General features: G+C 35.5%; 1 protein-coding gene across 2 annotated transcripts; it reads right to left on the bottom strand.

The window, feature by feature from the left end:
- Positions 1–5,472: 5,472 nt before the first annotated feature.
- Positions 5,473–18,849, bottom strand: LOC136826803 (uncharacterized). 2 transcript variants are annotated; one of them, XM_067084242.1, is made up of 3 exons: positions 18,645–18,849; positions 7,845–7,965; positions 5,473–7,235 (listed from the first exon to the last, which is right to left on the bottom strand). In XM_067084242.1, the coding sequence occupies exons 2-3, from the start codon at positions 7,895–7,897 to the stop codon at positions 6,125–6,127; spliced, it is 1,164 nt and encodes a 387-aa protein (XP_066940343.1). In that variant the 5' UTR covers positions 7,898–7,965; positions 18,645–18,849; the 3' UTR covers positions 5,473–6,124. The 2 variants fall into 2 exon arrangements, with proteins under 2 accessions (XP_066940343.1, XP_066940344.1); XM_067084243.1 differs by having other exon boundaries at positions 18,683–18,832.
- Between the last annotated feature and the right edge of the window lie 7,723 nt (positions 18,850–26,572).

The raw sequence follows: 26,572 nt of genomic DNA, 5'->3' as shown, positions 1-26,572 counted from the left end.
TTGGGCTCTGGTATTAGCCATCTTGAAATAATGGGTATATGATATGTCTGAAAAGACTCAGGTTGTCTGAAAAGACTCAATTGCAGGAATCTGAAACACTCAATTGTTCAGACTGCAGGAGAATGGATCTGCCCGAATAAGACAGTTGATTAGTAAGTCTGAGGAGACTTTTTGTTAAAATTGGATGTGTCTTGAAAGACGTGGTTGTTCTTGGCGAACGAATTTTAATATGCGTCTCGGAGACGTAGTTGATTTTGTCACGCTCGGACTTGGCCGGCTGTAGCGTGAAGTTAAGGAGTTGTTCTAACGAACTAGAATGATCAGTCCCATAAGGGCTTAGATGTGTGTGAACTACACTATATAATGTCTCAAAAGGACTTAATTTTGGGTTCCCGCAGGAATGAGAAAATTCTCGCCACGCAACAAGAATTTTTGTATGAGTCTTTGAGGACTGGAATTTGGAGAAATTTTTGTAGAATTTTTAGGAGTCTCTGAGGACTGGAATTTGGTTGAGAAATTCTTGCGATGAGAATCTTAGGAGTCTCTGAGGACTTGGAGAAATTCTGCCACGTGCGACGTAGAATTTTAGGAGTCTCTGAGGACTGGAATTTGAGAAATTCAAACCACGTGCGACGTAGAATTTTGAGGAGTCTCTGAGGACTGGAATTTGGAGAAATTGACTGCCACGCTCACCGAGAATTTTAGGAGTTCTGAGGACTGGAATTTGGAGGAATTCTCGCCACGCATTATAATTTTTTAGGAGTCTCTGAACTGAATTTGGAGAAATTCTCAAAGCGACAATTTTAGAGTTCTGAGGACTGGAATTTGAGAAATTAGTCGAGAATTTTAGGAGTCTCTGAGGACTGGAATTTGGAGGAATTCTATGCCACGTGCATTAAATAGAATTTTAGGAGTCTCTGAGGACTGGAATTTGGAGAAATTCTCGCACACGTCTCGACGCAGAATTTTAAGAGTCACTTAGGACTTGGAATTACGAGAATTCGTCACTTAGGACTTAGAAATTACTAACGGGAAACCCAAAGAAAAATGTTTGCTGGGAAATGAATGGGGAAAAAAAATGCTACACACGCGGGCATGGGCGGGGGCGGGGGGGGGCAGGTCGTTTGGCCAACACCGGAGTTATTTTTAGATTCTGTGAATGAACCCAGATATTTATACACCGTCTGGGATTCCGGGAATTTCCCAGTTGTCTGAGAGGATAACAATACAACGGCCTAGTAATTTTCCCTATAAGCGGAGTTTAAATTTCACTTTCCTAACACCTAACTCGAATTCTAACTACACTGAGAGAATTTTCAGCCATGCAAGCTGACTTAGGTGTGTCCCACGTGGGAATTTTATTCGCGGCTAAATAACAGTTCGCTAATTCGAAATGCATTTTTAAGTAAAAGTTATCACAGAGGAATTTCTTTCGCACTATTCCTCAAAGCAAGAATATGGCAAAGATTTTAACACAGAGGAATTTCGCACTATTCCTCGAAGCAAAGGATGGTTAGCACTGGTTATTTCCTAACTACCTATCCTGAAAGGCATGCATTAACGAATCTAATACGGCGGTTCTTTTCTCTCAGTGATTACATGCGTCCCTATTTCTAATTCCTAGGAACAGTCACGATTGTAAAAAGGTTTTGCTAAGATTAACACATTACTTACGTGGAATTTTCTGGATCTGTGTGCTGGTTTTACACAAAAGGTTCATGTAATTGTCTCGTACCCAGCTTAGCTTTGCTAATAGCTGATCTGGCAAGTTGCAAATGCAATAAAGCAACAGTAGGGGAACTGCAACTGCAAAACGAGATCTATGGCCAGGTCGCCATTTTTACGTTTTTCCGTGGTTTTAGTTTGAAATATTCTCTGTGAGACAGGTAGCAACAATTTAAGGTAATTTAGCCTTGTGATTCTGACTTCGTGGGTAGGATGGAAAACGTAAAAAGAGGAAAACAAAGGAGAATTTCATATGAGCATAGGGCTCTGGTTACTGAGGGAAATATTACTAAAACATGTGGGCACATTTAAAGTAGTGTATTTACATAAATGACATTAGTACGGGAAAGAGGAACTCAAGTAGATTGAATGAAACTGGGGAATTCCAGCCACAGTCCGAGAAGCTTCCACGAAATAGGATCCTCTGAAATGAGAGATATGCACATTATACGCCAGTAATGAAAATAGACAAAAGAATAATGAATTGAAGCTGCACTGAGGGTGCCAAAGGAGTAATAAAGAATTAATACTGCCGATGCAAGAGGCGCACGGACATTAGACAAGGGAGATTTCTGGCTTTCTTTTAAGAAAATATTACGAGACAAAAGCGTGACTGAAATGGGGCTCTTCCAGGGCACTTTACCTTAGCAGATTTTCCGAGGGCGCGTAGAAGGCAGTCCGTGGATGACTTATAATTTCCGAGGACGCCGTTTCTTCCACGTGGTGAGATGCAAGGGCTTCCGTGAAGGGGCAAGGCGATGGGGACTCCTCGAAATTCCGGAAGCAATGGCGTGTGGGCTCGAGGCAGGCCAAGAATACTTGAATGCGGTCGAGGGGCACGAGAAACGTATACTTTGGACAGGGCCACGTGGTTAGGGATGCAAGGGCATCGATGGGGCCAGGTGTTGGAGGGACGTCTTCACCCCATATCTTCCAGCCCGCGTGTGTGTGGACCTCGTGGGTTTCTGCTTTTATCCCCTCCCACTATGGGGCAGGGGTGCACACTTTCAACACAGATGTTTTGACTCATTGCACCTGCTGCCCGCAGGGGAGGTTTTGGCCTGTAGGAGAAACACCCAAGCCAGATTACTTTTGCCTCGAAGGAAAGATCTTTATCAAAAATGGAGCTGCCTTTAATCTTTTAAACCCTTGTTTTTAAGCTGATAGACAGATGGTCTATCGATTGAACTTGCTAACATTAAATGAAACACAACAGAACAACCAACAACAAAGAAGGAGGGGGAGGCAATTTGCTAGCGAATTCTTGCTAATCATAATAATATATATATATATATATATATATATATATATATATATATATATATATATATATATATATATATATATATATATATATATATATGTGTGTGTGTGTGTGTGTGTGTGTGTCCTAAATAACTGGATACATTACATAAAACTAACTACACTGGTATATGATTTGCAACCAAGTACAAATGAATATTACTATAATTAAATGCACTTAGCCCTTGCATTACTGCTGTGAAACTGATAATTATGTTTGTACGCAGGAAATTAATTTAGTTTTTTTTTTTATAAATTACTGAAATATCCAGGCCGCTATTTGTGGCTGCTGTGTTATCTCAGTCTATGGGTTAACAGCCTCCTTTAGAAAAGCATTGGAAGTCCACGTTTTGGGCATTTGTTTAAAATATTATTTCTACTGATTTTTTCGTTTCCTTTGTTCACGTATATATATATATATCTGTGATATACACATTACATATTACATCACATATATATATATATATATATATATATATATATATATATATATATATATATATATATATATTTTATATTTATTTTTACTGCCGTTTTTTTGTCGAATATAATCAATTTATATATAAGAAATAACTGAAAATGGATTAATCCGTTCCTGACCACCAGTCACTACAACCTTGTCTTTTTATACAAAACACTACATTACATTACAATTAAATAAGTTCAGAGTTAAATAACTTACCTTATTAGAAGTCTTCTGTGTTTTTAAATGGATACTGTATCAAAAAAATTGGCCTACCATGGTATACCGATATATATAGAGGCTATAGGCATATATGCACTCCAGAATGTATGTAACGGTACGCATTTAAAACTGTTGTTATATAAATACAATGAAAAACAAGCCTGGTCATTACATTAAATTAATAAAACAATATTAAAAATAAGCCGATGTACTGTATAGTCTATATAAAATTAAGAAAATATATATATCGGCAGCTTCATAATATATTATTGAATGTAAACAAACCAGAGCGCCGTATGGTGGCATATCACGGTATGTATATAATTACATAAACATTGTGTATTCAGATTGTATTAATTTATGGTAAATATATTCAGAGTCTACTGTATGCTTTTAAATGTGCATGGAAGAACGCCACCATGAACGCCAAACTAGCATTTATACAAAATCAAACACTTTTGTTTACAAACATCATATGTTTTTATATTTTAGATTACAATTCCGGTTTGTTGTTCGGGAACCGGCGCATTACTTTTCGTGTCGGAATCCGATTTTGTCGAATATGAATATATATATATATATATATATATACAGTACCATTCACCAGTTGTGGATACAAAAAGCAGACAGATTTTTGAGCGATATGGGCCCAAGTGATTTTGCGAGCATTTGCAAGAACTCTGTAATTTTAGCTGATATGCGACATAGTACTAGAGACGAACTTAACTCTAATAGTCTTACCCTTTCTTATGTGAGATTTTAAACCAAGTAGTTTTCGAGAAGTTTCTTTCCATCTGCGTCCAAATTGTAGAATGATCTTCCTAATTTGTAACTGAATGGTTCAAACTTCAGAAGCTCCACTTTATTGTAAGTGCTTTTTGTTGAGCAGACTGACATAAGTCTCACCTCATAGCTTATTTGTTACTTACCTTATTTATTTTATTTTTTATTTACATATTTGTTTTTGTTTTGCATTTACTTCTCCATTTCTCTTTTCATACTAAAGTGTTTTCCCTGTTGGGGGTCTTGCTATTGACGCATTCTGCTTTTCCAGCTAAGGTTCCACCTCGGTTTGTTACAATAATAATTGTAATAATTTGATTCTACAGGTTTTAAGACTGGATTTTCAAGCCTATTCAAAAATGAATAAAAATACTGCAATGTTATGAATAGGTGAATATATAACTGGAATTTGGTATCTTCATAAAGTAATGCCCTTAGCAGATGAGTTACACATTGTTTAATTTGTAAAAAGGAGAATGTTCAAAACAAGATTTATATTGTTGAAAGCACTTGAAGATAAATGCCATTTATTTTTTACTTCAGAATATGTTCATCTCGAGAAATGGAAATATCATTTGTGTAATTAATAAAATCCTTACTGATTATTAAAATGTAACATTATATGCACATTGTAATAATGTTTATTTTATTGCATTATCAGCTAGTTATAGAATCCATTTTATATTGTTAGTATTTTCTTATCTGACTGACTTATATACATAGATGTAAATGATGATTTATTAACCACATTGTGATAACTAACATAAAAAAGCATAGGTATTTAATATGAAATTATATTTGCATAAAAGAAAACTTTGTGCAAAACTATGCCAATTTTCTCAATAAAAGTTTTAAAAAATGCTTTCATACCAGTATTAGTTCATTTCCTTTATAAAGCCTTTCTCGCCTTTGCTTGCAAAGTTCCTCCCCATAGCATTTCCTTAATTAATATAAATGGGTAACGTGCAAAATGAAAATTTTCTTGGATTTGTCATCACTTTATTACACTGATTAACGATTATAGAGCTAAAGAATAAAAAGCCTAAATATCAAGTATCCTTTGTCACATTTTTTGGCAAGCAGAACTAATGTTCATACACCTGAAAGATATTTCAAAATCTCAGCAGAACTTTATTTTCTCTTGCATTTGAAACGTTCTCAAGTTACTTAGTCCACTTACAAGTTGATAGGATAATGTTTCGTTAATTTTCCTGGAAAGTGTTCAAGGACAATTTTCATAATGTAAAACCCTGGTTGAACTGTGAACTGAGGTGGCTGTCCCCAAGCTTTGGCATCATGGAGTAGAATTTCGTTTCTTGAATGAGAGTGAGAGTGACACATTTATCTAACGTAGGAAGTCCTCAGGTTTCACTGGGATATTTTCTGGATTTATTTTATTCTGAAGTCCTATCTTTGGACCATCACTTGATACCATAGCCATATGAGTAATTTAGCAGATAGTAACATATAAAACATTGCTATTTTCACTTCATACACAATGGAATATAACGAATAATAAGGGTAAATGAGGGTACAGTAAAATTTATGAGGTCTTATTTAATATCTGCCTAATAAGTCAAAATATGCTAGACTAGTTATGCATAACCTAATGAAAACATTTGTTTTTGGTTATACACAGTGTTCATACTCATTGATGCATTCATTATTGAGACAGTTTCCTACTTCCTTTGTTATAAGTTGGGCATTGTAAGCCTGAGTTCCGCTCCAGACGCCAAAGCTCTTGCAGAGGCAGTTTGGAATGACTTTATGCCTCACTTGCATGACGTAAGGAACATCCACTTTGGCGTTCCTGATAGTCACTGCACATCGGGTGTAGGTGTTGGGGTTTCCATTGCACGTGAACTGTCCTTGAAACATGGTTTCTATGGATTCATTTTTTCCCCAGGTGTGAGAGTAGTTACTGACAATGTTTACAGACCCTGTAGCATCAATAATCGATGGGATTCCTGCAACAAATTTTATGCCAGCTTCAATATCAATTCCTGACGTATGGGAGTAGGTCGAGGTTTTGGCCAGTTTTTCCCCAAATGTGAAAGAGATGCTTTGAAGTGTTCCGGTGTAATTAGGGATGTCTTTATTTGCTAAAATGTTTGGTTGAATGTAATGAATGCTGACGTTGTCCATGTTATATTCAACTTTTTCGATATCATAGAGACCTTTGCTCCAGTCAGAAGCTCTTTCGCAGTCACACTCTTTTGACAGAAAAGGAGAGGGGCACTCTGGTTTGTCTGGGTACCCGCCACAGTCTCCACCACCATTCTTACAACCGCAATAAGAGAAGTCATTTCCAGGACAGACCTCGTCAGCGGAACACTGCTGTGCCCAGCCAGTGCACGTCCAGAAGCTTTTGTAAGCGCAGACACATTTCCAACCATAAGGCGCCGGTTCATGAATGAGACATCCCCCGGAATAATACTGGCAGTCGCAGTCAGCGGCGCCTTCAACGTCAAGTCTCGGAAGTTCTGAATATTCGCAGTTTCCAAGTGGCTCTCTGTAGCCTCCACAATCACCCCCTCCAAGCTGGCAAGCACAATGGTCAGCCAAGCTTCCTGGGCATTTTTCCTTCCCAACACAAGGATATGCTGTACCTGAACACGTCCACACGCCTCGATATTCACATTTACATTTGAAGCCTGGTGGAGCCGCCTTGCTGATGATGCAGCCTCCTGGGTAATAATCACAATCACAGAAGCGTTCTGGCACGATGTCCACGTCACATCTGTTGGTAACATAATAAGATACATTACAAACTCACTCCTATCTTTATCTAGAGAGTAAGTAAGATTAACAGACAGCAAGCTAGGCCACCTACGGAATAAAAGAACATTTAAAATGCATAATTCAGTTAACGTATAAAAAATTACAGATATGTTCAAAATCAAAATATTAAATACAACCTAATATGTAGATGTAAATAAACTCTACCAAAAAAAATTATAATGTAGCCGAGATTGACGAAAGACCATAGAGTAAAGGAAATCACATGAGTCCCAATATAAACTCTCAGGTCTTGTTATAAAGGCACGATAAAGTGATTACTTATTAGAATACTAAGAAAGCAGAATATCAGTTCAGATATTTCGAATTACTTATGAAATTATATTGAAGAACATTTTTCTTTAACAAAACAATTAAACCATCTTCATCAGCAAGCTTAAAAGAGAATGATATCATTTAAAAAAATATCTTTATTAAAATTCTCATCGCAAAAATCTAGTCGACTGTCTGAAAGTAGAAACAGGCAATCTATACTGTTTCTCAATACAAGATCTAGCACTGCACTGCAGGCAAATTATAAAAAAAAATTTCGTTATGAAGGAATGCTTACCTTATATTCTCTGCCAACAGCAGAACGCAAGCTAAGTACAAAATACTGATCATGATAACAGGTGGAGCCCAAGTCCGAATGAATAGTCGCGTGTCCTTCCTCAAATCGTTGATCTTTTGCTCTGTAACCAAAACAAAGAAGGTTATTTAAACTTTTAAGTGGTACGATTATTATAAGCATTCCTGCTTTTTTTATATATATATATATATATATATATATATATATATATATATATATATATATATATATATATATATATATATATATATTATAAAAGGACCTATTCAAACTGGATGGTATTTAATAAGTTTTATAAAAAGTTATTTCTTGACAAACAGTCCACATTATCAAGTATCCATACAATGAGCAGATAGTCCAGCTGTATTTATATCTGTATATACTTTTAATCCTATAATAGCTCCTCCTGTGACCCCCACCCCTCATGATCTGGTCTTTCCTGCTGCTCCCTTCTTCCAGTTTGAATGAGGTCCTTTTAGTAATTCTACTAATGCACAGAACAATTGTGTATGTGATAAAGTTAATATATATATATATATATATATATATATATATATATATATATATATATATTACTAAATATATATATTCAAATATATGGTATTTATATATATATTTTTATTATAAAAATATACATATATATACTTGGACCCCAGTCCATTTGAATTTCAATTCTTATGATGTCTAATTGTAAAATGAAAATCGTCGTAAGTCCAGCTCGTCGAAAATCATAAAAATCATAAGAAAACCTCACTTTTTAATCCTATAATTTGAAAATGATGTAAACTGCATTATTATTGAGTTTTACATAAAAACCTTCAAATTATGATTATTCTTTTTGGTATTTCTTCCGTCGCGCATCCCTTCTTCCAGTTTGAACATGAGGTCCTTTAATTTCTGATGAATATATTTGAAAAGCGCCGTAACCTGCACATCGTAACAATTGTAACCGTGACAATTAAAATATATATATATATATATATATATATATATATATATATATATATATATATATATATATATATATATATATATATATATGATATTATATATAAACCATTCTGTAAAAGTAATATTTGTTCTGTTTTTTTGATATATTGTCTATGATTTTGATATGTTTTTTTTTCTTACAGCTATTTCATATGTTGTGAGTTGTAATGAAGTGACTTTATAATGCATGTAATGTTGTGCAATGCTTATAAATGTTACATATTCTTTTATGTTCATAATGTCTATGTTTCGTGGGAGTTAAAGCTTGGAGATATCTTGGTAACCAGTACATCTTGTTTTGCTATTTGCTCAGCTGAACACGTATTTGTTCAGGGAAAGTGAGGAGAGAGCACTTAGGATCTGTGACGAGGGTTGACAGCTTTTAACTGTGACTAGTTCCAAAGGCATATGTGTCTGTTTACACAAGTGTCCAAACAGGAAATGATCTGCCAATCATTTAGAGAAAAGAGTAAAACATATTTTCTTTCCAAGCCAAAGAATACTGTGCTTATTCTGTATTCCATGTATTCTGTTTGTAGAATAAGGATTTCTGTATTCTGGGTATTCTAGGTAGGAGAAGGGACTCAGGTTATTCTAAGATTTGAAATGACTAACTGACAACCTGGGTTTGAGGATAAAATCAGGGTTGGTGAACAAAAACAGTTAGTCTGATAAGGGGCCTGGCATTAGTAAGAACTCCTCTTTCTCTCTCAATTATTATTCATATAGAAGGGTGTAAAACTGTGATTACTCTCCTAGATATATAAGTTTTATAAAACTCTCCCATGAGATATAATATTTTTTGAGAATGGTGAGTTTAGTCTTTTATAAGTGAAGGTAATCTTTTGAAAGACTGATACAATCTTTAAACATATTTTGTCTTAGTGAAATTGCTGTTGGTATGTTTATTTCTGCATGTTAATTTCTTATATGCCCGTGTTTTCATATTATCAAATGCTCATGTGTTTATAATTTCACAGTGTTTCCCAAAGTTTGTGTTGGTGATTAATTAGTGTTTTGTTGGTGTTGATTTCATTGAGATTTCAGTGAATACTTATGTTGATTTCAGTTATTAAGATTTCAGTGAACATTTGTGTTGATCTCAGTTATTGAGATTTACATTGTAATCTGGAGTGAGTGTTAATTGTTTGAACTTTGCTTAATTAAATTGATTTCTTGATAAATTAAAGTTTTGTGAGTTAATCTTGGTTAAGAAATACTTAAATCTTATACTGTTGTCAAGTAATAGTAAATGTTTTTGAGACTATGAACTCTACTTATAACTTTTGAACTTAGAAATAAATTTGTCTGTTTAAAGTTTTAAAAGCACAGTGTTTCATTTTGACCACCAGTGATTAGAGATATTTGTGTGTGTGTTCAAGGTAAGTGATATATCTGATTAATTCTCCTTTATCAAAGTGAAGTCGAACCAGGGAAACAATTATAGTATTTAATGGAGTGATGCCCTTTTTCCCCTAGTCTGTTTACAGCTTATCAGTTGTTACCTCACCCGTAACTTGATAAGTTTAGATGGATTTTTCTAGTGTTAAGCAAGTTTTAAGGGATCACTGTACCTTTAGAGTATTCAGTCTTAATATTTTTGTTATGAGGTTTCAAGTATCTGGCTGAAGTGGGGTAAATTTTTTGTTCTTATTATTTGTGTAATAACCAGGTACTTAATCACTTTGTGACAAAATATTTGGTGCCCAGGCCCGGGACGAACTAAACAGAATATCACAATGATTTATGGTTTATACTGGTGGTGTTAGGGATGTATTTTGGTAGGAGAGTGACCATTTAGTTGTTTTGAAGTGTATTGTAAACTATTTAGTTGAGTAAACTAGAGAAAATGGCTCTGTTTGTTGAAGTTCAGGAATTTTTAGGTGCTCCAGCCATCAGAAAGTTATCTGAATCTCGACTAAGGCACAGTGGACTCTCTTAGCAGTGATATGTGGTGGTAATGTGAATAGTGATATGATTGAGGCACAAATTAAATTTGTTGCAATCCAAGCATTAATAAGCTCTGGTAAAGTAGACAGAGAGTTAAATGAGGTATATGAATTGTTGAGTGCAGCTGAGGTAGAATTTACAAATAAGCTAAGGCAAGACAATGAGAACGGTGATGCAGAGGCAGAACTTAGACGTTTAGAAACAGAAGAAAATTGGTGTAAACTGATGGTACTAGAGTCAGAAGAAAAGTTGCTGAGACTGCAGATACAGGCTGATAGAGAAAAAGAAGACAGAGATAAAGCAAAACATGAAAGGGAGTTGGAGTTAATCAGAGCTCGAACCACATTACCTGTAAACCCATATAACTATGTCCAAGGTAACGCAGACCCTGTGTTTGATGTAGTAAGAATGCAGAAGTTAATTCCAAAGTTTACAGAAGAAGCTCCAGATGAGTTTTTTGAGCACTTTGAAAAAAGTAGCTACAGGCATGGGATGGCCAAAAGATAAATGGTCAGTCTTATTATAGAGTGTTCTAATTGGTAAAGGAAGAAGTGCCTATTTAGCCTTATCATCTGATCAGTGTAAAGAGTACAGTGTACTGAAACACAGTGTGTTGGAAGTTTACCAGATGACCCTTGAATATTATAATGAAAGATTCAGATCTTTGAAGAAGGATGACAAGATGACTTTCTTAGATTATGCCTATCAAGTAAGGAGATGTTTTAAACGTTGGTTGGAGGCCACTAAAGTTAAGTCTATGGACGAACTTGAAGAATTAGTGGTCTTAGAGCAACATCTAAGAGGAATTTCTGAACATATAAGAGCTTATTTGAGAGAGAGAGAGAGTGAAGAAACTTGATAAAGCTGCTACACTGAGTGCGGACTATGACATAATATCTAGCAAGAAGAATTATAATGCCAAGTACCAGAACCAACAATTCACAGGTTATAGGTCTCAGTCAAGTTTTAAGAACATTGATGCAAGAAACCCTTCTAACAACTATACCAGTACAAAGGCAGGATAGGACCCACAGCAGTTGAATGTTAAACCCTCACCTTCTGGTCTGTTCTCAAGACAGATGCAGAAGACTAATATTGTTTGCTATAAGTGTGGAAGAGTAGGACATTATAGTCAAGATTGTTATAAGATGCAACAGCAGATTAAGCCAGTTGGACAGGTGATAAGGGGTAACCAGGTAAAGCAAACTATGAAGAATAGTGTGGGAAAAAATGAAACTAGACAAGCAGAGTGCTTAGCAACCAGTGGAAATGAAACTTCAAGTAGTGAGTGGCTGAACAATGAGGAGGCTTTTAAGCCATATAACTATGAGGGTATGCTGACAACTCCCTCTTTGAGTGTGCAGGTACCAGTGAAGATATTACGTGATACAGGAAGTAACCATAGTGTGGTAGTTAGTGGTGCTCATCCACAGTTGGAGAAGAATCTCACCGGAGATTCAGTTATTTTAAAGGGTATAGGAGGAGAGGAGGTAACTCCTATATGCCGCTTGCATTTGTCATGTGAATTAGTGACAGGAAGCATTGATTTTGCTGTAAAGGACTCACCAGGTGTTGAAGGTGTGCATGTTTTACTGGATAATAAAGTTGGTGGTGTTCCCTTCATTCCTTGTCCTATAGTGACAGACAAACCATTTAGGATTAGTCCTACGGTAGAGATAGAGAAGAAAAACCCTCACCTGTTTCCAGGTTGTGTAACTACCAGGAGTATGAAGAGAACTGAGTATAGAAGTGAAGAAACTAAGGATTTACCTGCACCAGAAGGATCAAGTGAAGGATCTATGAGATTAGAAGAGCTGTTTCAGGAAAGTGAAGTTCCCCTAGTGTCAGTAATGAAGAGATTTCCCAAGAAGAAGAGGATCCTGTTATTGTTGAAGAGACTCAGCGTAATCAAAGTGTTCCTGAAGATAGTAGTGGAACTACAGTAGCAGAGTTGGCAGATATTGAGAGTTCAACCCTTGAAGTTGGTCAAGTGACTAGAGAGAAGTTAATAGAACTGCGGAAGAAGGATACAATGTTGGCGGACTTGTTCTTCAGAGTTGTTGACCAAGAAGAGATGCAACAAACTCCTACTTGTTATTACCTAATGGAAGGATTGCTAATGAGGAAGCATCGACCTGCAGATATTCCAGGAAATGCTGAATGGGGGAATATCATCAAATTTTGATTACATATCGACAGAGGAGGCAAGCTGTAGCAGTAGCACACGAGTCTGGACATATGGGAATCAGGAAGACTGTAGAGAAGATTATTAAGTATTTTTTTTGGCCTGGACTTCACAAGGATATTAGCAGATTTTCCAGGGAGTGTCATACATGCCAGATAGCTGGAAAACCAAATGAAACTACTCAAAAAGCTCCCCTACAACCGATAGAAGTTAGAGGAGAACCTTTAGCAAGGTGATAATATATGCGGCTGGTCTGCTTCTGAAAACGAAGAAAGGACATGAATATCTGTTGACGTTAATGTGTCCAGTAACAAGATGTCCCAAGGCGATTCCTGTAAGAAGTACAAGTGCAAAGGTAGTTGCTGAGAAGTTGGTGGAGTTTTTCTCCAAGTTTGGAATTCCAGAAATTGTACAAAGTGATAGAGGAATGAACTTAACTTCAAAATTATTCCTAGATGTGATGAACTTGTTAGGAGTGAAACAACAGTTATCTACAGCTTACCATCCAGAGATTCAAGGAGCCTTGGAAAGATTCCACCAGACTTTGAAAAGTATGTTAACCAAGTCGGGAAGAGAATGGGATGTTGGTTTACCTTTAATGCCATTTTAAGTAAGGAATGCTTTTCAAGAAAGTAGGGGATGTTCACCAAACGAAATGATTTTTGGTTGAGACGTGAGAGGTCTGTTGAAAATTCTTGCAGAGAACTGGGAAGAAAATCAAGAGGAAGTCCAAGGAGAATATGTGAAAGAACTTGAGGAAAAGGTTAAGAGAAATTAGAAAATTCTCTTTAGAAAATTTGAGGATAAACAAAATTAAAATGAAAAGGAAGTCTTAGTGTTGGACAGGAAGTTCTAGTGTTTTACCAGTGAAAAGATTCCCCCTTACAAATAAATTTCAAGGTCCTTATAGGATAACAGAAAAGTTAAGTGATCGAACTTATGTGATTGAAACACCAGGGAGAAGGAAACGACAGAGGAAGATACATGTAAATCTTTTGAAACCCTACTTCTCTGAGACCAGAACTGAGATAGTGTCTATAACCCAAACAACTTCATCTACAGAGGATGATGATAGCTACAAATTGGGAGCTGAAAACAACATGAACAATTCTTCAATATTAGAAATTTTGGAGAACAAACTAAAACATCTAAATGTTGAACAAAGCAAAGAATTAAGTGAGATGATTCAAAATTTCCCTGAGATTTTTACAGACATACCTAAGTGCACAGACTTGACAAAGCATGAGATAAATGGCTTGGCATCTTCTAAGCCATTCAAGCAAAGAGCTTACCATGTATCACCTTTTCATTGAGATGTTTTGAAAAAGGAAGTCGAATATTTATTGCAGCACGGATTGGCAGAACCCAGTTCAAGTCATTACAGTTCTCCTTGTGTGTTAGTGAAGAAACCAGATGGCTCGTTTAGGATGTGTACTGATTATAGGACACTGAATTCCATCAGTGTAGCTGATAATTATCCCTTACCTCTTATTGATCAATTACTTGATAATATTGGGCAAGCTAAGATTATTTCTAAAGTAGTGAAAGAGTTACAAACATTTGTGGATATGCCTAGAGTTTATCGCCTATTCTGTTTAAGTTTTTCAGCCATAGTAGCTCCCTGATTGATTATATAATCTTATTTTGCAAAGAGAGACATTTTTGGAAGGAGCAATGTAATTGTAGATTATTCATCCCGTTCTGAATCTTGGATTCAAACCCAGGATAATTAATCTTCTCGGGTGAGGAATATTATAATATGATATTATAAAATATAGCCATTCAGTAAAAGTAATGTTTGTTCTGTGTTTTTGATGTATTGTCTATGATTTTGATATGTTTTATTCTTACAGCTATTTCATATGTTGTGAGGTGTAATGAGGTGATTTTATAATGCATGTAATGTTGTGCAATGCTTATAAATGTTACATATTCTTTTATGTTCATAACATCTACGTTTCATGGGAGTTAAAGTTTCAGAGAAATCTTGGTAACCAGTACATTCTGTTTTGCTATTTGCTCAGCTGAACACATATTCGTCCAGGGAAAGCGAGGAGAGAGCACTTAGGATTTGTGACAAGGGTTGACAGCTTTTAACCGTGACTAGTTCCAAAGGCCTAAGTGTCTGTTTACACAAGTGTCCAAACAGGAAATGATCTGCCAATCATTTAGATAAAAGAGTAAAACATAATTCCTTTCCAAGTCAAAGAATACTTGTGCTTATTCTGTATTCCATGTATTCTGTTTGTAGAAGAAGGATTTCTGTATTCTGGGTATTCTAGAATGTAGGAGAAGGGACTCGGGTTATTCTAAGATTTGAAATGACTAACTGACAACCTGGGTTTGAGGATAAAAGCAGGGTTGGTGAACAAATACAGTTAGTCTGATAAGGGGCCTGGTATTAGTAAGAACTCCCTCTTTCTCTCTCAGTTATTATTCATATAGAAGGGTGTAAAACTGTGGTTACTCTCCTAGATATATAAGTTTTGTAAAACTCTCCCATGAGATATAATATTTTTTGAGAATGGTTTAAAATATTTGTGTTTTACAGCCACTGTGAAAAAGTGTTTTATAGATTACAAATGGAGTAAGGTAATGTGCTTATTTACTTGTATTGTATCATGTTTAAAGCTGAAAAGTTGTCTTGGTGAAAGGTAGTTGTGATTTTAGTAAGAGGTGAGTTTAGTCTTTTAAAAGTGAAGGTAATCTTTTGAAAGATTGATACAATCTTTAAACATATTTTGTCTTAGTGAAATTGCTGTTGGAATGTTTATGTCTGCATATTACTTTCTTATGTGCCCGTGTTTTCATATTATCAAATGCTCATTTGTTTATAATTTCACAGTGTTTCCCAAAGTTTGTGTTGGTAATTAATTAGTGTTTTGTTGGTGCTGATTTCATTGAGATTTCAGTGAATACTTATGTTGATTTCAATTATTGAGATTTCAGTGAACATTTGTGTTGATCTCAATTATCGAGATTTACATTGTAATCTGGAGTGAGTGTTAATTGTTTGAATTTTGCTTAATTAAGTTAATTTCTTGATAAATTAAAGTTTTGTGGGTTAATCTTGGTTAAGAAATACTTAAATCTTACACTGTTGTCAAGTAATAGTAAATCTTTTTGAGATTGTCAACTCTATTTATAACTTTTGAACTTAGAAATAAATTTGTCTGTTTAAAGTTTTAAAAGCACAGTGTTTCATTTTGACCACCAGTGATTAGAGATATTTGTGTGTGTGTTCAAGGTAAGTGATATATCTGATTAATTCTCCTTTATCAAAGTGAAGTCAAACCAGGGAAACAATTATAGTATTTAATGGAGTGATGCCCTTTTTCCCCTAGTCTGTTTATAGCTTATCAGTTGTTACCTCACCCATAAATTGATAAATTTAGATGGATTTTTCAAGTGCTAAGCAAGTTTTAAGGGATCACTGTACCTTTAGAGTATTCAGTCTTAATATTTTTGTTATGAGGTTTCAAGTATCTGGCTGAAGTGAGGTAAATTTTTTGGTCTTATTATTGTGTAATAACCAGATACTTGATCACTTCGTGACAATATATATATATATATATATATATATATATATATATGTGTGTGTGTGTGTGTGTGTGTGTGTGTGTGTGTGTGTTTGTGTGTGTGAGCAGAGAAAATGGCTATATAAATCAAACAAGCAGATTTGAGGAGAACGTTCTTTTACGAGTAAAATCTCTAACCCTTTTCAAACGATAATGGTTTTGTAGTTCTACCAAACAGGAGGACTATGTATGCAAAAAGTTTCAGAATGACTTACAATTTACGAATATGGAATATTTCAGATTCTAGCTTTCTTGTATATAAAGTGTGCATTTCTAAAATTAGATTAGGAAGATATGCTCAGTATGGCTTTTATAACCATTGCAAGTTATTAATTTTGTTTATTTCCTAATACACAGAGCTTCCATTTTATCTGTATCTTACAGCGATTTCTTGAGTCATCATCATATTTTTTTAAAGGCTGGACTGAATACCAACATTTTTTCTCGTCCTATGGATTTGATCCCTGATGCAAAGCTTTAGAATTCAAAATAGTTTATGAGGCCATCTTCCTTCAAATACCCTAATAAGCCACTGGAAAAGTGACGTGTAAAGATTTTCCTTCGTATTTCCAGAGATAAGCCAAAAGAAACATACATCTTTGAAATAAAAATCCCATACATAGAAATCATCAAAAGGGGTAAAACTCCGGGAAGAGACAATCCTTTGATTTTAGCTGCCCTTAATTATAGCCATCCGCTTTTGGAAACGTCCGAAGATATTGGCTTAAAGATGAAACCTTGCGAGGGATGTATAAATCCTGTGGGTATCACAGGGAAAAGTCTTGTCTCAAAGCAGATGCCAATTACTGGTAATATTCACACATCAAAATTCTTCCTTTTTAACAGTGTAAGCTAACCTACTCCACAGACTATTAGGCTATAAACTTAGGTGCATCACAAAATGTCCAAGGAAATATTTATTTCAAAGGTCTCGATGATGCCTCAGTTAGGAAGACGAACAGCATGAATCTTTCGCCAATCTCAAGGAAACTGGGCGAAAATTTACCAAACCTTTGAGGTTCGTATGCTACTTTAAAGATGACATTCCTTATCCTCAGGGCTTTAACAACCCCATATCCCTTAATTGCCTTGTGTAAGTGGTTCTCCTGCACATTCCTAAAGCATTTGTTGCTGGGAAAGGGACAGAGACAATATCCCAAAACATAACGTTCTTTTACCCCTTTGTTTTATTAACATGGGCATTTTCCTTTGCTGTACTTATTTTCACAACTTTCAAGAAATATAAAACAATGAAAAACGGGGAAAATTTTCTTTTTCATGTTGATAGTCGACAGGTTACCAAAAAATACTGTCATCGTGCGTTGTATAGGCAAAATGCTAAACAAACATTCGTACACTGAACATTCCAAGTTGTTCAGTCCTAAACTCGTTTTTAGTGAGCGCTGAGTAAACACAATAAATGAACTACTGTAGAGTAATGGTGTTTTCCTGTTGCAAATCACTTTTTAACTCTGTTACTAACGTGGCCTACTTTTCCAGGAGAAATGAGTGACGTTTTCTGAATACTACACATGGAGAAGTTCAAATTGTCTAGTAGGACGTTTTCCTAACGAAGAGGGTAGATCAGCAGTTAGTAATGAGGAAAAAAATGGTGTGATGAGTAGTGCTGGAAACTAAAAGAGTAAATAAAACTTATAAATAACAGCATAAAGAAATAAATAAAATCAACGATAAGTTAGGAGTCAGACACAGGTGGTAGCGAATGAAATATCTTGGCGGCAGACTACTTTGGCAAGACCAAGGCCAATTTGTATTGGCCTTGGGCAAGACACTGAAAATCAAACCACTGCGCGCGTTTACCGAAATTCGCGGCCAAATAGCCGTTGAAATGTATAATCGCTTAATGGCTAAGTGTGCCCAACCCAAATCGTAACGGCAATGAATTGAGCTTTTAACACGAAATTTTCAAAGAAATACAAACGATAAACACGGTATATTGCAATTTATTCCACCACGTAAAAGTATACGTGCATTTCGAAAGATTAGTCTAGTGATAATACTCCTTTATTAATAGTGTAGGTGAATTAACAAAATATGAGGGTTCTCTAAATGACTCACCCAGAAAAGATTACTGGTGTATTCCAGTTTGAGCTGACCTGTTTTTATTCTCTCTCTCCCTGACGAAGAAGCTGTGCGTCACACTTCACTGCCAAGTCGAATCACTATTCTGCGACCGGAGGATCCCGGCGTTTTGCGGTAATGGTGAGGGAGAGGGTTGGGTTATACGTAAGCGCTTGTAGTCGAGTAGACATCCTGCGATAGCCGAGTTTTTGTGATGGTCAGCGCAGAGATAAAATGAAAGGCAGGAAATGGAATCTCCCCTTTTTTTGTGTTTCTGTAACTGAACATGTTACCTAATGAGAGAGAGGTCAAAGTTTTTCATGTACAGTCGGCCAAATTAAAATTGGCAGAGTTTCATAATTTTTCGATCAACTGCCTGACGCACAATTCATGCCTGATTAATATACTTATCTGTTCGAAGATGGAATAAATCTTATGTAATGGCGTTAAAATCAGTCACTGTAATCTTTAGAACATCATGTTATAGTATTATGAAAAAACTATTTTCCATATAACAAAATTGACGTGAACGAAACGAAGTGATAAAAAACGTCGAATCACGACCACTGCCATAATACAGTGTTGCCACATTTCCACAGCACTGACTTCCGTGGTAGCCTAAATTTTAAAGTCATTTAACCCATAGCTTTCCTTCACAGTCTAAAGATCATTTCCTGTAACTTCCCTTAAGTTGATCACAATAATTTTTCACATTTACTAAAACAATTTTAAATAGGTTTAAGCTGCCATAATTAGATGGAACCCTAAAGCTGCTGTCACTCTGATGTCTGCATTCGACGTGTCAATCAAGACATTTCTGGCTCCATCAACTTCTGCTGCTTCATGATTCGGCGCAAACAACCATTCTTTGATGTCTTTTTATTCAGTCATTTTTATATAAAAAGATATATAAATATGCAAATAGCCGAGAATATAGGACAATGAATCATAAAATATAAGAAACTAATATATCTGACCACAATAAACCCCTAAAAAGAGTATGAACATTTCTTTCCACACTTGGTGTGGCAGACCGTAAAATGAAGACCCCACTCCTGCATCAAAACTTCCACCGGAGGCCACATTTGCACGTTTCGGCAACAATAGGAGACAGCCATCACTAGCAGTATCGCATAAATATAGCCCTTATATTATCATTTCAGTATAAAATTGATGGTAGTTGAACGATTCCATTTGTTAAATTTTACAGAAAACAATGGAAACACAAAATACTATCAAAGATAAAATATATATATATATATATATATATATATATATATATATATATATATATATAACAGAGTGAAAAATAGGCCTAGAAATGGAACTCCTCGAAGCCCCAGAAAAGAGCTAGACAATATGATTGTTGCAGCTGTCAAAGAACAGCCCCAGATGACAGCAGTTGCTGTGAAACAGCAGCTTGGCCTGCAAATACATGTGCAGACTGTGCAGAATAGGTTGCATGGGGCAGGAATGCATCACAGGATTCCGGCATGGAAATCGTTGCTAACGCAACAGCATAAAGAAGAAAGGATGGGACCTGTTTATTTCTATTACAAACTGATACGTAGTATATATACTTGAATGCATTACGTTATATATAAAAAAACTAATGGCAATTCGACTATAAAGTGAAAATAATACATAGTTGCAAAATGAAAAAAAACTTTTATTTGGTCTTTATTACTGTATATATACTGTATATCCTAGACCTAAAGCTGAGAAATGATCAATAACTATTATGTATTTGACTGTTCACACAGGAATTATCTGTTTAATGGGGATTATACTGCACATTTATTTTCATATAGTTGTCTTGATATATAATTTTTATTCATACCTATAGGCTATTAGGAAACATAGTTTTCATATATAGATTATAATTCATAAGATAGGTCTATGTTATAACATATATAAAAATGGAAGAAAATATGTCTGTAAAGTTGTAGGCCTACTGTTCTCTCTCTCTCTTTTTTTTTTTTTTTGCATGACTAACTACTCTCTATTGAATTGTTTGTCAGTTGAAATAATATTTTCTATCGACAAATATGCTGAAAATAACATCGCACCTTCAAGGCGCAGTGGCAGAATATCAGCTGGGTTATAGGGATGGATGGCTGCTGCCAGTGGACCAGGAGGGCTAATTGCCATCGGTGAGTGTTTCTTAACACCAATCAGTGTATCGAAATTTTACGGGACATTTTAGTACCCTTATTTCGAAAACTATTATTGCCGTATCCCATGCCAGTATATATCGCCATAGACAATTCTGCAAATGCAGAGGTTGTAAAGCAATGGTTCCAGCAGAATCCAGACGTGATTAATTGGCTGGTGCAGAGCTGAACCCAATAGATAACTTATGGGCCTACATGACCCAACAATGGGGTGTTAATTGTGCTTACACCAAAGAGAACCTCATAAATCATGCAACAGATATTTGGGAAAACTTAGGGCCAAAGAGGGGAGCAGCAAACACTTGCGAAGTCCTTGTTGCATCAATGCCAAATAGGATAAGATGCGTGTCTGATGCACGAGGATCCTAAACAAAGTTTTAATGAGTTATGCTGCCTTTTCATATAATGTGACCAATTTTACCATTTTATTCTCGTTAGTTTAACAGTGTTATTTTGTATCTGACTTCGTTTTGGCTCATTTACTTCTCTAACATTTTCTTATTCATGTGAATCTATACATACAATACTTATAGGCATATGTTAGGACTAAATTCCTGTTTAATTCATCTCTCTCTCACACACATATGCATAATATATATATATATAATATATATATTATATATATATATATATATATATATATATATATATATATATATATATATATCACCTGCTAATATGGATATGTTTATTTTCATTTGTTTGTTAGCTTTAATTTATTTGACTGCATTACAACTTCACGGACTTTTTCTTATGTATATATATATATATATATATATATATATATATATATATATATATATATATATATATATATTTATATATATATATATATATATATATATATATATATATATATATATATGTATATATATAATATATACAGTATATATATATATATATATATATATATATATATATATATATATATATATATATATATATATATATATATATACATATATAGTATATATATATATATAATATATCATTTAGTTTTATTGTAAATATCGGAAATATACTTAAATGAGAAAGTTACCTTTCATATTTCCTAACCTTTCAGCTACGTATGATGCTCACGGCAGTAGGTCTAGGCATACGTGTGAAACCGATTCTAATTAATTTCTGTTTAGGAGATATGAATATCTACATCAAGATTAACCCAAGAATGCTTTTATGAAAGTAATTCTTTTACACCGTGTGCGGATGAAACAGGATGACATGCAAGGAATTAGACTGAAAAAAGACTAAGTTGTTTTCGTCTGATTTCTTATGTTGCAACATGAGATAGCTACGTCTGAGTAAATTATGTTAAGCACTAATGAAAAGGATAAGAACAAAGGAGAACTTGGTCAATAAAAAGGAATAACGGGAATAATCAAATAAAGCAGATTAATATAGATATTGTCGATTTAAACATTCATTCACATGACGCATCCGAGAGAGATACTGCTGAAAATAGACCTACTGTAGGTAATCAGGTGTCAGAATCAGAAGTCAAATTTAGGACAACTAAATGTGCCATGCCAATTATTTAATTGATCAAAGGACAAAATTAGTTGAATTACACTTTGCTATTAAAGCATATTGACAGGCTTCATCATTATTTATCGGCTGTAAGTGACAAACGACGACATGCCAGTACTGTATGATACGTTGGGTCATCGTCAAGACTTGAGCAGAAGCAAAGCCAAATTCCAATTGCTTCTGAGGCTGTCACGATCGAAAAGCAAATAATCTGGCACCTGCATATGGCGATATTTACATAACGAACGATGAATAAAGAAACTGCGCCAATTTTTCTTTGGCCGACTGTACTGTAGTGGCCGAGTGAAGGTCCGATTAATACAGAATTTAACAATAGAACTGCACTCAGTGAAAAATATTTTACATAAGCGGGGGGAAAAAACTCATAGAAGACTTCTAGCTCATACTGAATCAAAGTTGGTAAGTGGATGTTTTAATAAATAACTTAAAAATTAATATCACATTAAGCCAAAACATGGGCATTTACCGTTCTTTGTAACTTCCATGGTCTGTGATGAGTGCACAGTGCACCCTGATGTTAGATGACCCTCAGTCAGAAAACTTGATTTTTTTATACCTCGGAAAACCCATGTTTTTTAATTCTACATGCGCTTGTTGCTATGAAACTTAATGCATTTTAGTTATCTGGTATATAAAGAATTGGACTCTCACAAGTATTTAACCTTAGCTTTATAAATCTATATGCTCAGGAAAAAACCTATTCCACTTTTCCCAGGCTTCTTTTTTGAAGAATAATTCGACTCAAGATCATATCTACATAAACCTTTGACTACTTTGCTGCCAGCAATTAATTGCATAGTGCTTACCTTTGCTTTCAAAAATCCTCTTCGTGGCATTTCACTAATTACCGTGAATCACTTGAACAATAAAAACTAAGATTTTTCACCCTTTTACTGGCACCGATTAACACTTGAAAAGTTATTATATATGGAAGCGCAAATAAAAAAGTATTCGCAGTTAAGGGGTGCTATAGAAGCAAGAGCCCGTGCCCGCCTAAGGGTGGCTTAATCTCATAAAACAAAAGATCCGTTGACCCTAGTTCGATAAGCAAATGTTTAAATAAGATTACCTGAATCTTCTTACAAAGAAGAAATGATCGTAGGCTGTCTTGGTATAAATGATTCATACAAGATACTTCAAAAGGGAAGAAATTAATTATTTTCTCTTTCATTTGAGATTTTATCAGATTTCTTACTTTCTTTGATTACAACAACTTCATAGATGAATGACGTTCACACATTTTCTCCGTCTTGATGCAAAAGGCTGGATGAACTATGAACTGGGGTTCATTCTCAGGCTTTGGCGGGGTGGAAGAGAATTCATTTCCTACACAACTGAAAATGATTTAAAGTGAGATTGAGCGACAGAGAAAAATGAAGCACCTGTAAAAGAAAGATATGGGCAGAACTTGCTGCAATTTCTGTCACAAACCGGTATCTTTTCTAGAAGGATTTTTGAAAAATATAATCACACCATACCGTGATGATTTGCGTGAGATAAATAGATTACTATTAAGGGGAAAAGAATGGTCATTTGACTCATAATGACCCGGAGGCTATGAAAAACCAGAATTAACGCTCAAGTCTAATAGTTTCATTCTTAATCGTTGTATATTTCCAGCCACACTGTAAGCTTATGAAAAAGAGAAGACAGAGGTTATCCGATGAATGGCTCCATCCAGACCCTCTCATGTTCGTTACGGTATCGTGCAGACTCATATTATTTCTCTCCTTTCACTTTTCCTGTCCGTAGAGGTAAAAAAGTTTCATACTGAAGTAGACCTCTTACTTTTCATGGCAGTTTCTGCCTGTCTTTGAATTTAACATCTTGTCACAAATCTTCTCTCTCTCTCTCTCTCTCTCTCTCTCTCTCTCTCTCTCTCTCTCTCTAGAAGTCACTATACTTTTTATTTTTTTTATTTTAACCAGATCACTATTAATATAGTATATGGGTGTTTTGACGGTGGCCGGTAATAAAGTCACAGGAAAAAAGTCACAGAAAAAAAGTCACAATTTTGGCTAGGAAAAAAGTCACAGGAAAAAGGCCCCATTAATTTCTGGTGGCCAGTAATAAAGTCACAGGAAAAATTCACAATATTTCTTGGGGGTCATTATCTCTACGATATTTAGTCTTTTGTTTATGTTTTTACGGTAATCTCCAAAGGGCTTGTACTAAACACGCCACAAAGGTGGATACATACAATGTTAAAACAAAAATCCCCAATGGCCTTGTAGGCTGCCAAACACGCTGCAAAGGTGGATGCATACTGGATAAATAAAACTCATCAACGGGCTTGCACTAAACACGCCGCAAAGGTGGATACATACTGGATAGAAAAAAATCTCCAATGGGCTTGTACGAAAAACGCTGCAAAGGTGGATACATACCGGGTTAAAACAAAAATCGCCAACAGGCTTCTACTAAACACGCTGCAAAGGTGGATACATATTGGATTAAAAATATCCCCAACAGGCTTGTGCTAAGCATGCCAAACCAATGTTCATGTACTAAACACACGTCAAAGATGGATACATACCAGGTTAAGAAACAAATCCCCAACGGTCTTGTACTAAACACACCGCAGAAGTGGATATGTATTGGATTAAAAGAAATCTCCAACGGGCTTGTACTAAACACACCACAAAGGTGGATACATATTAGGTTAAAAAATCTCCAATGAGCTTGTACCAAACACGGCATAAAGGTGAATACGTTCCAGGTTAAGACAAACATTCCCCAACGGTCTTGTACTAAACATACCGCAAAGGTGGATACGTAATGGGCTTAAAAAAATCCCCAACGGGCTTGTATTAAACATGCCGCAAAGGTGGATGCATATTGGATTAAAAAGAATCCCCAACCGGCTTGTACTAAACACATCGCAAAGGTGGATACATACTGGGATAAAACAAAAAAATCCTCAACTGGCTTGTACAAAACACCCTCAAAGGTGGATGCATATTGGATTATAAAGCTTCCCCTACGGGCTTGTACTAAACACACCACAAAGGTGGATGCACATTGGATTGAAAAGAATCCCCAACAAGCTTGTACTAAACATGCCGCAAAGGTGGATGCATATTGGATTAAAAAAATCTCCAACGAGCTTGTACTAAACGCACCACAAAGGTGGATACATACTGGGTTAAAACAAAAAATCCCCAATGGGCTTGTGCTAAACACGCCGCAAAGGTGGATGCATATTGGATTAAAAAAACTCCCCAACAGGCTTGTACTAAACATGCTGCAAAAGTGGATGCATATAGGATTAAAAAATCCCCAGTGGGCTTGTACTAAACACGCCGCAAAGGTAGATACTGGCTTAAAACAAAAAAATCCCCAACGTGCTTGTACTAAACATGCAGCAAAGGTGGATACTGGGTTAAAACAAAAAAATCCCAACAGGCTTGCAAAACATGCCGCAAAGGTGATACATACTAGATTAAAAAAATCCCCAACGGGCTTGTATTAAACACACCCCAAAGGTGAATGCATATTGATTAAAAAAAAATCCCCATCGGGCTTGTACTTAACATGTCACAAAGGTGGATACTAGGTTAAAAAAAAAAAAATCCTCAATGGGCTTGTACTAAATATGCCGTACATACATACCTGGTTAAGAAAAAAAAATCCCCAACAGCCTTGTACTAAACACACTGCAAAGGTGGATACATACTTGGTTAAAACAAAAAATCCCCAACAGGCTTGTACTAAACACGCGCAAAGGTGGATACATATTGGGTTAAAAAATCTCCAATGGGCTTGTACTAAGCACACCGCAAAGGTGGATACATTCTGGGTTGAAGCAAAAAAAATCCCCAGCGATCTTGTACTAAACAGCCACAAAGATGGATACATACTGGGTTAAAGCAAAAAAAATCCCCAACGGGCTCCTACTAAACACACCACAAAGGTAGATACATACTGGATAAGAAAAAAATCCCCAATGGTCTTATACTAAACATGCCACAAAATACATAATGGGTTTAAAAAAATCCCCAACGGGCTTGTACTAAACACACTGCAAAGGTGAATGCATATTGGATAAAAAAATCCCCAATGGGATTGTACTAAACACACCGCAAAGGTGGATGAATACTGGATTAGAAAAAATCCCAACGGGCTTCATCTAAAACATGCCTCAAAGGTGGATACTGGGTTTAAAAAAATCTCCAATGGACTTGTACTAAACACACCACAAAG

This window comes from Macrobrachium rosenbergii, chromosome 41 (genome assembly GCF_040412425.1).
Source record: "Macrobrachium rosenbergii isolate ZJJX-2024 chromosome 41, ASM4041242v1, whole genome shotgun sequence".
Taxonomy (NCBI): domain Eukaryota; kingdom Metazoa; phylum Arthropoda; class Malacostraca; order Decapoda; family Palaemonidae; genus Macrobrachium; species Macrobrachium rosenbergii.
This window is presented reverse-complemented; position numbering and strand designations above follow the sequence as displayed.

Bases quoted from the DNA above. Each gene is read 5' to 3' on its own strand.
- LOC136826803 (XM_067084242.1), bottom strand. From the start codon at position 7,897: ATGATCAGTATTTTGTACTTAGCTTGCGTTCTGCTGTTGGCAGAGAAT. The intron at 7,236-7,844 runs GTAAGCATTCCT...TGTTACCAACAG, and splicing joins CTGTTGGCAGAGAATATAAG to ATGTGACGTGGACATCGTGC.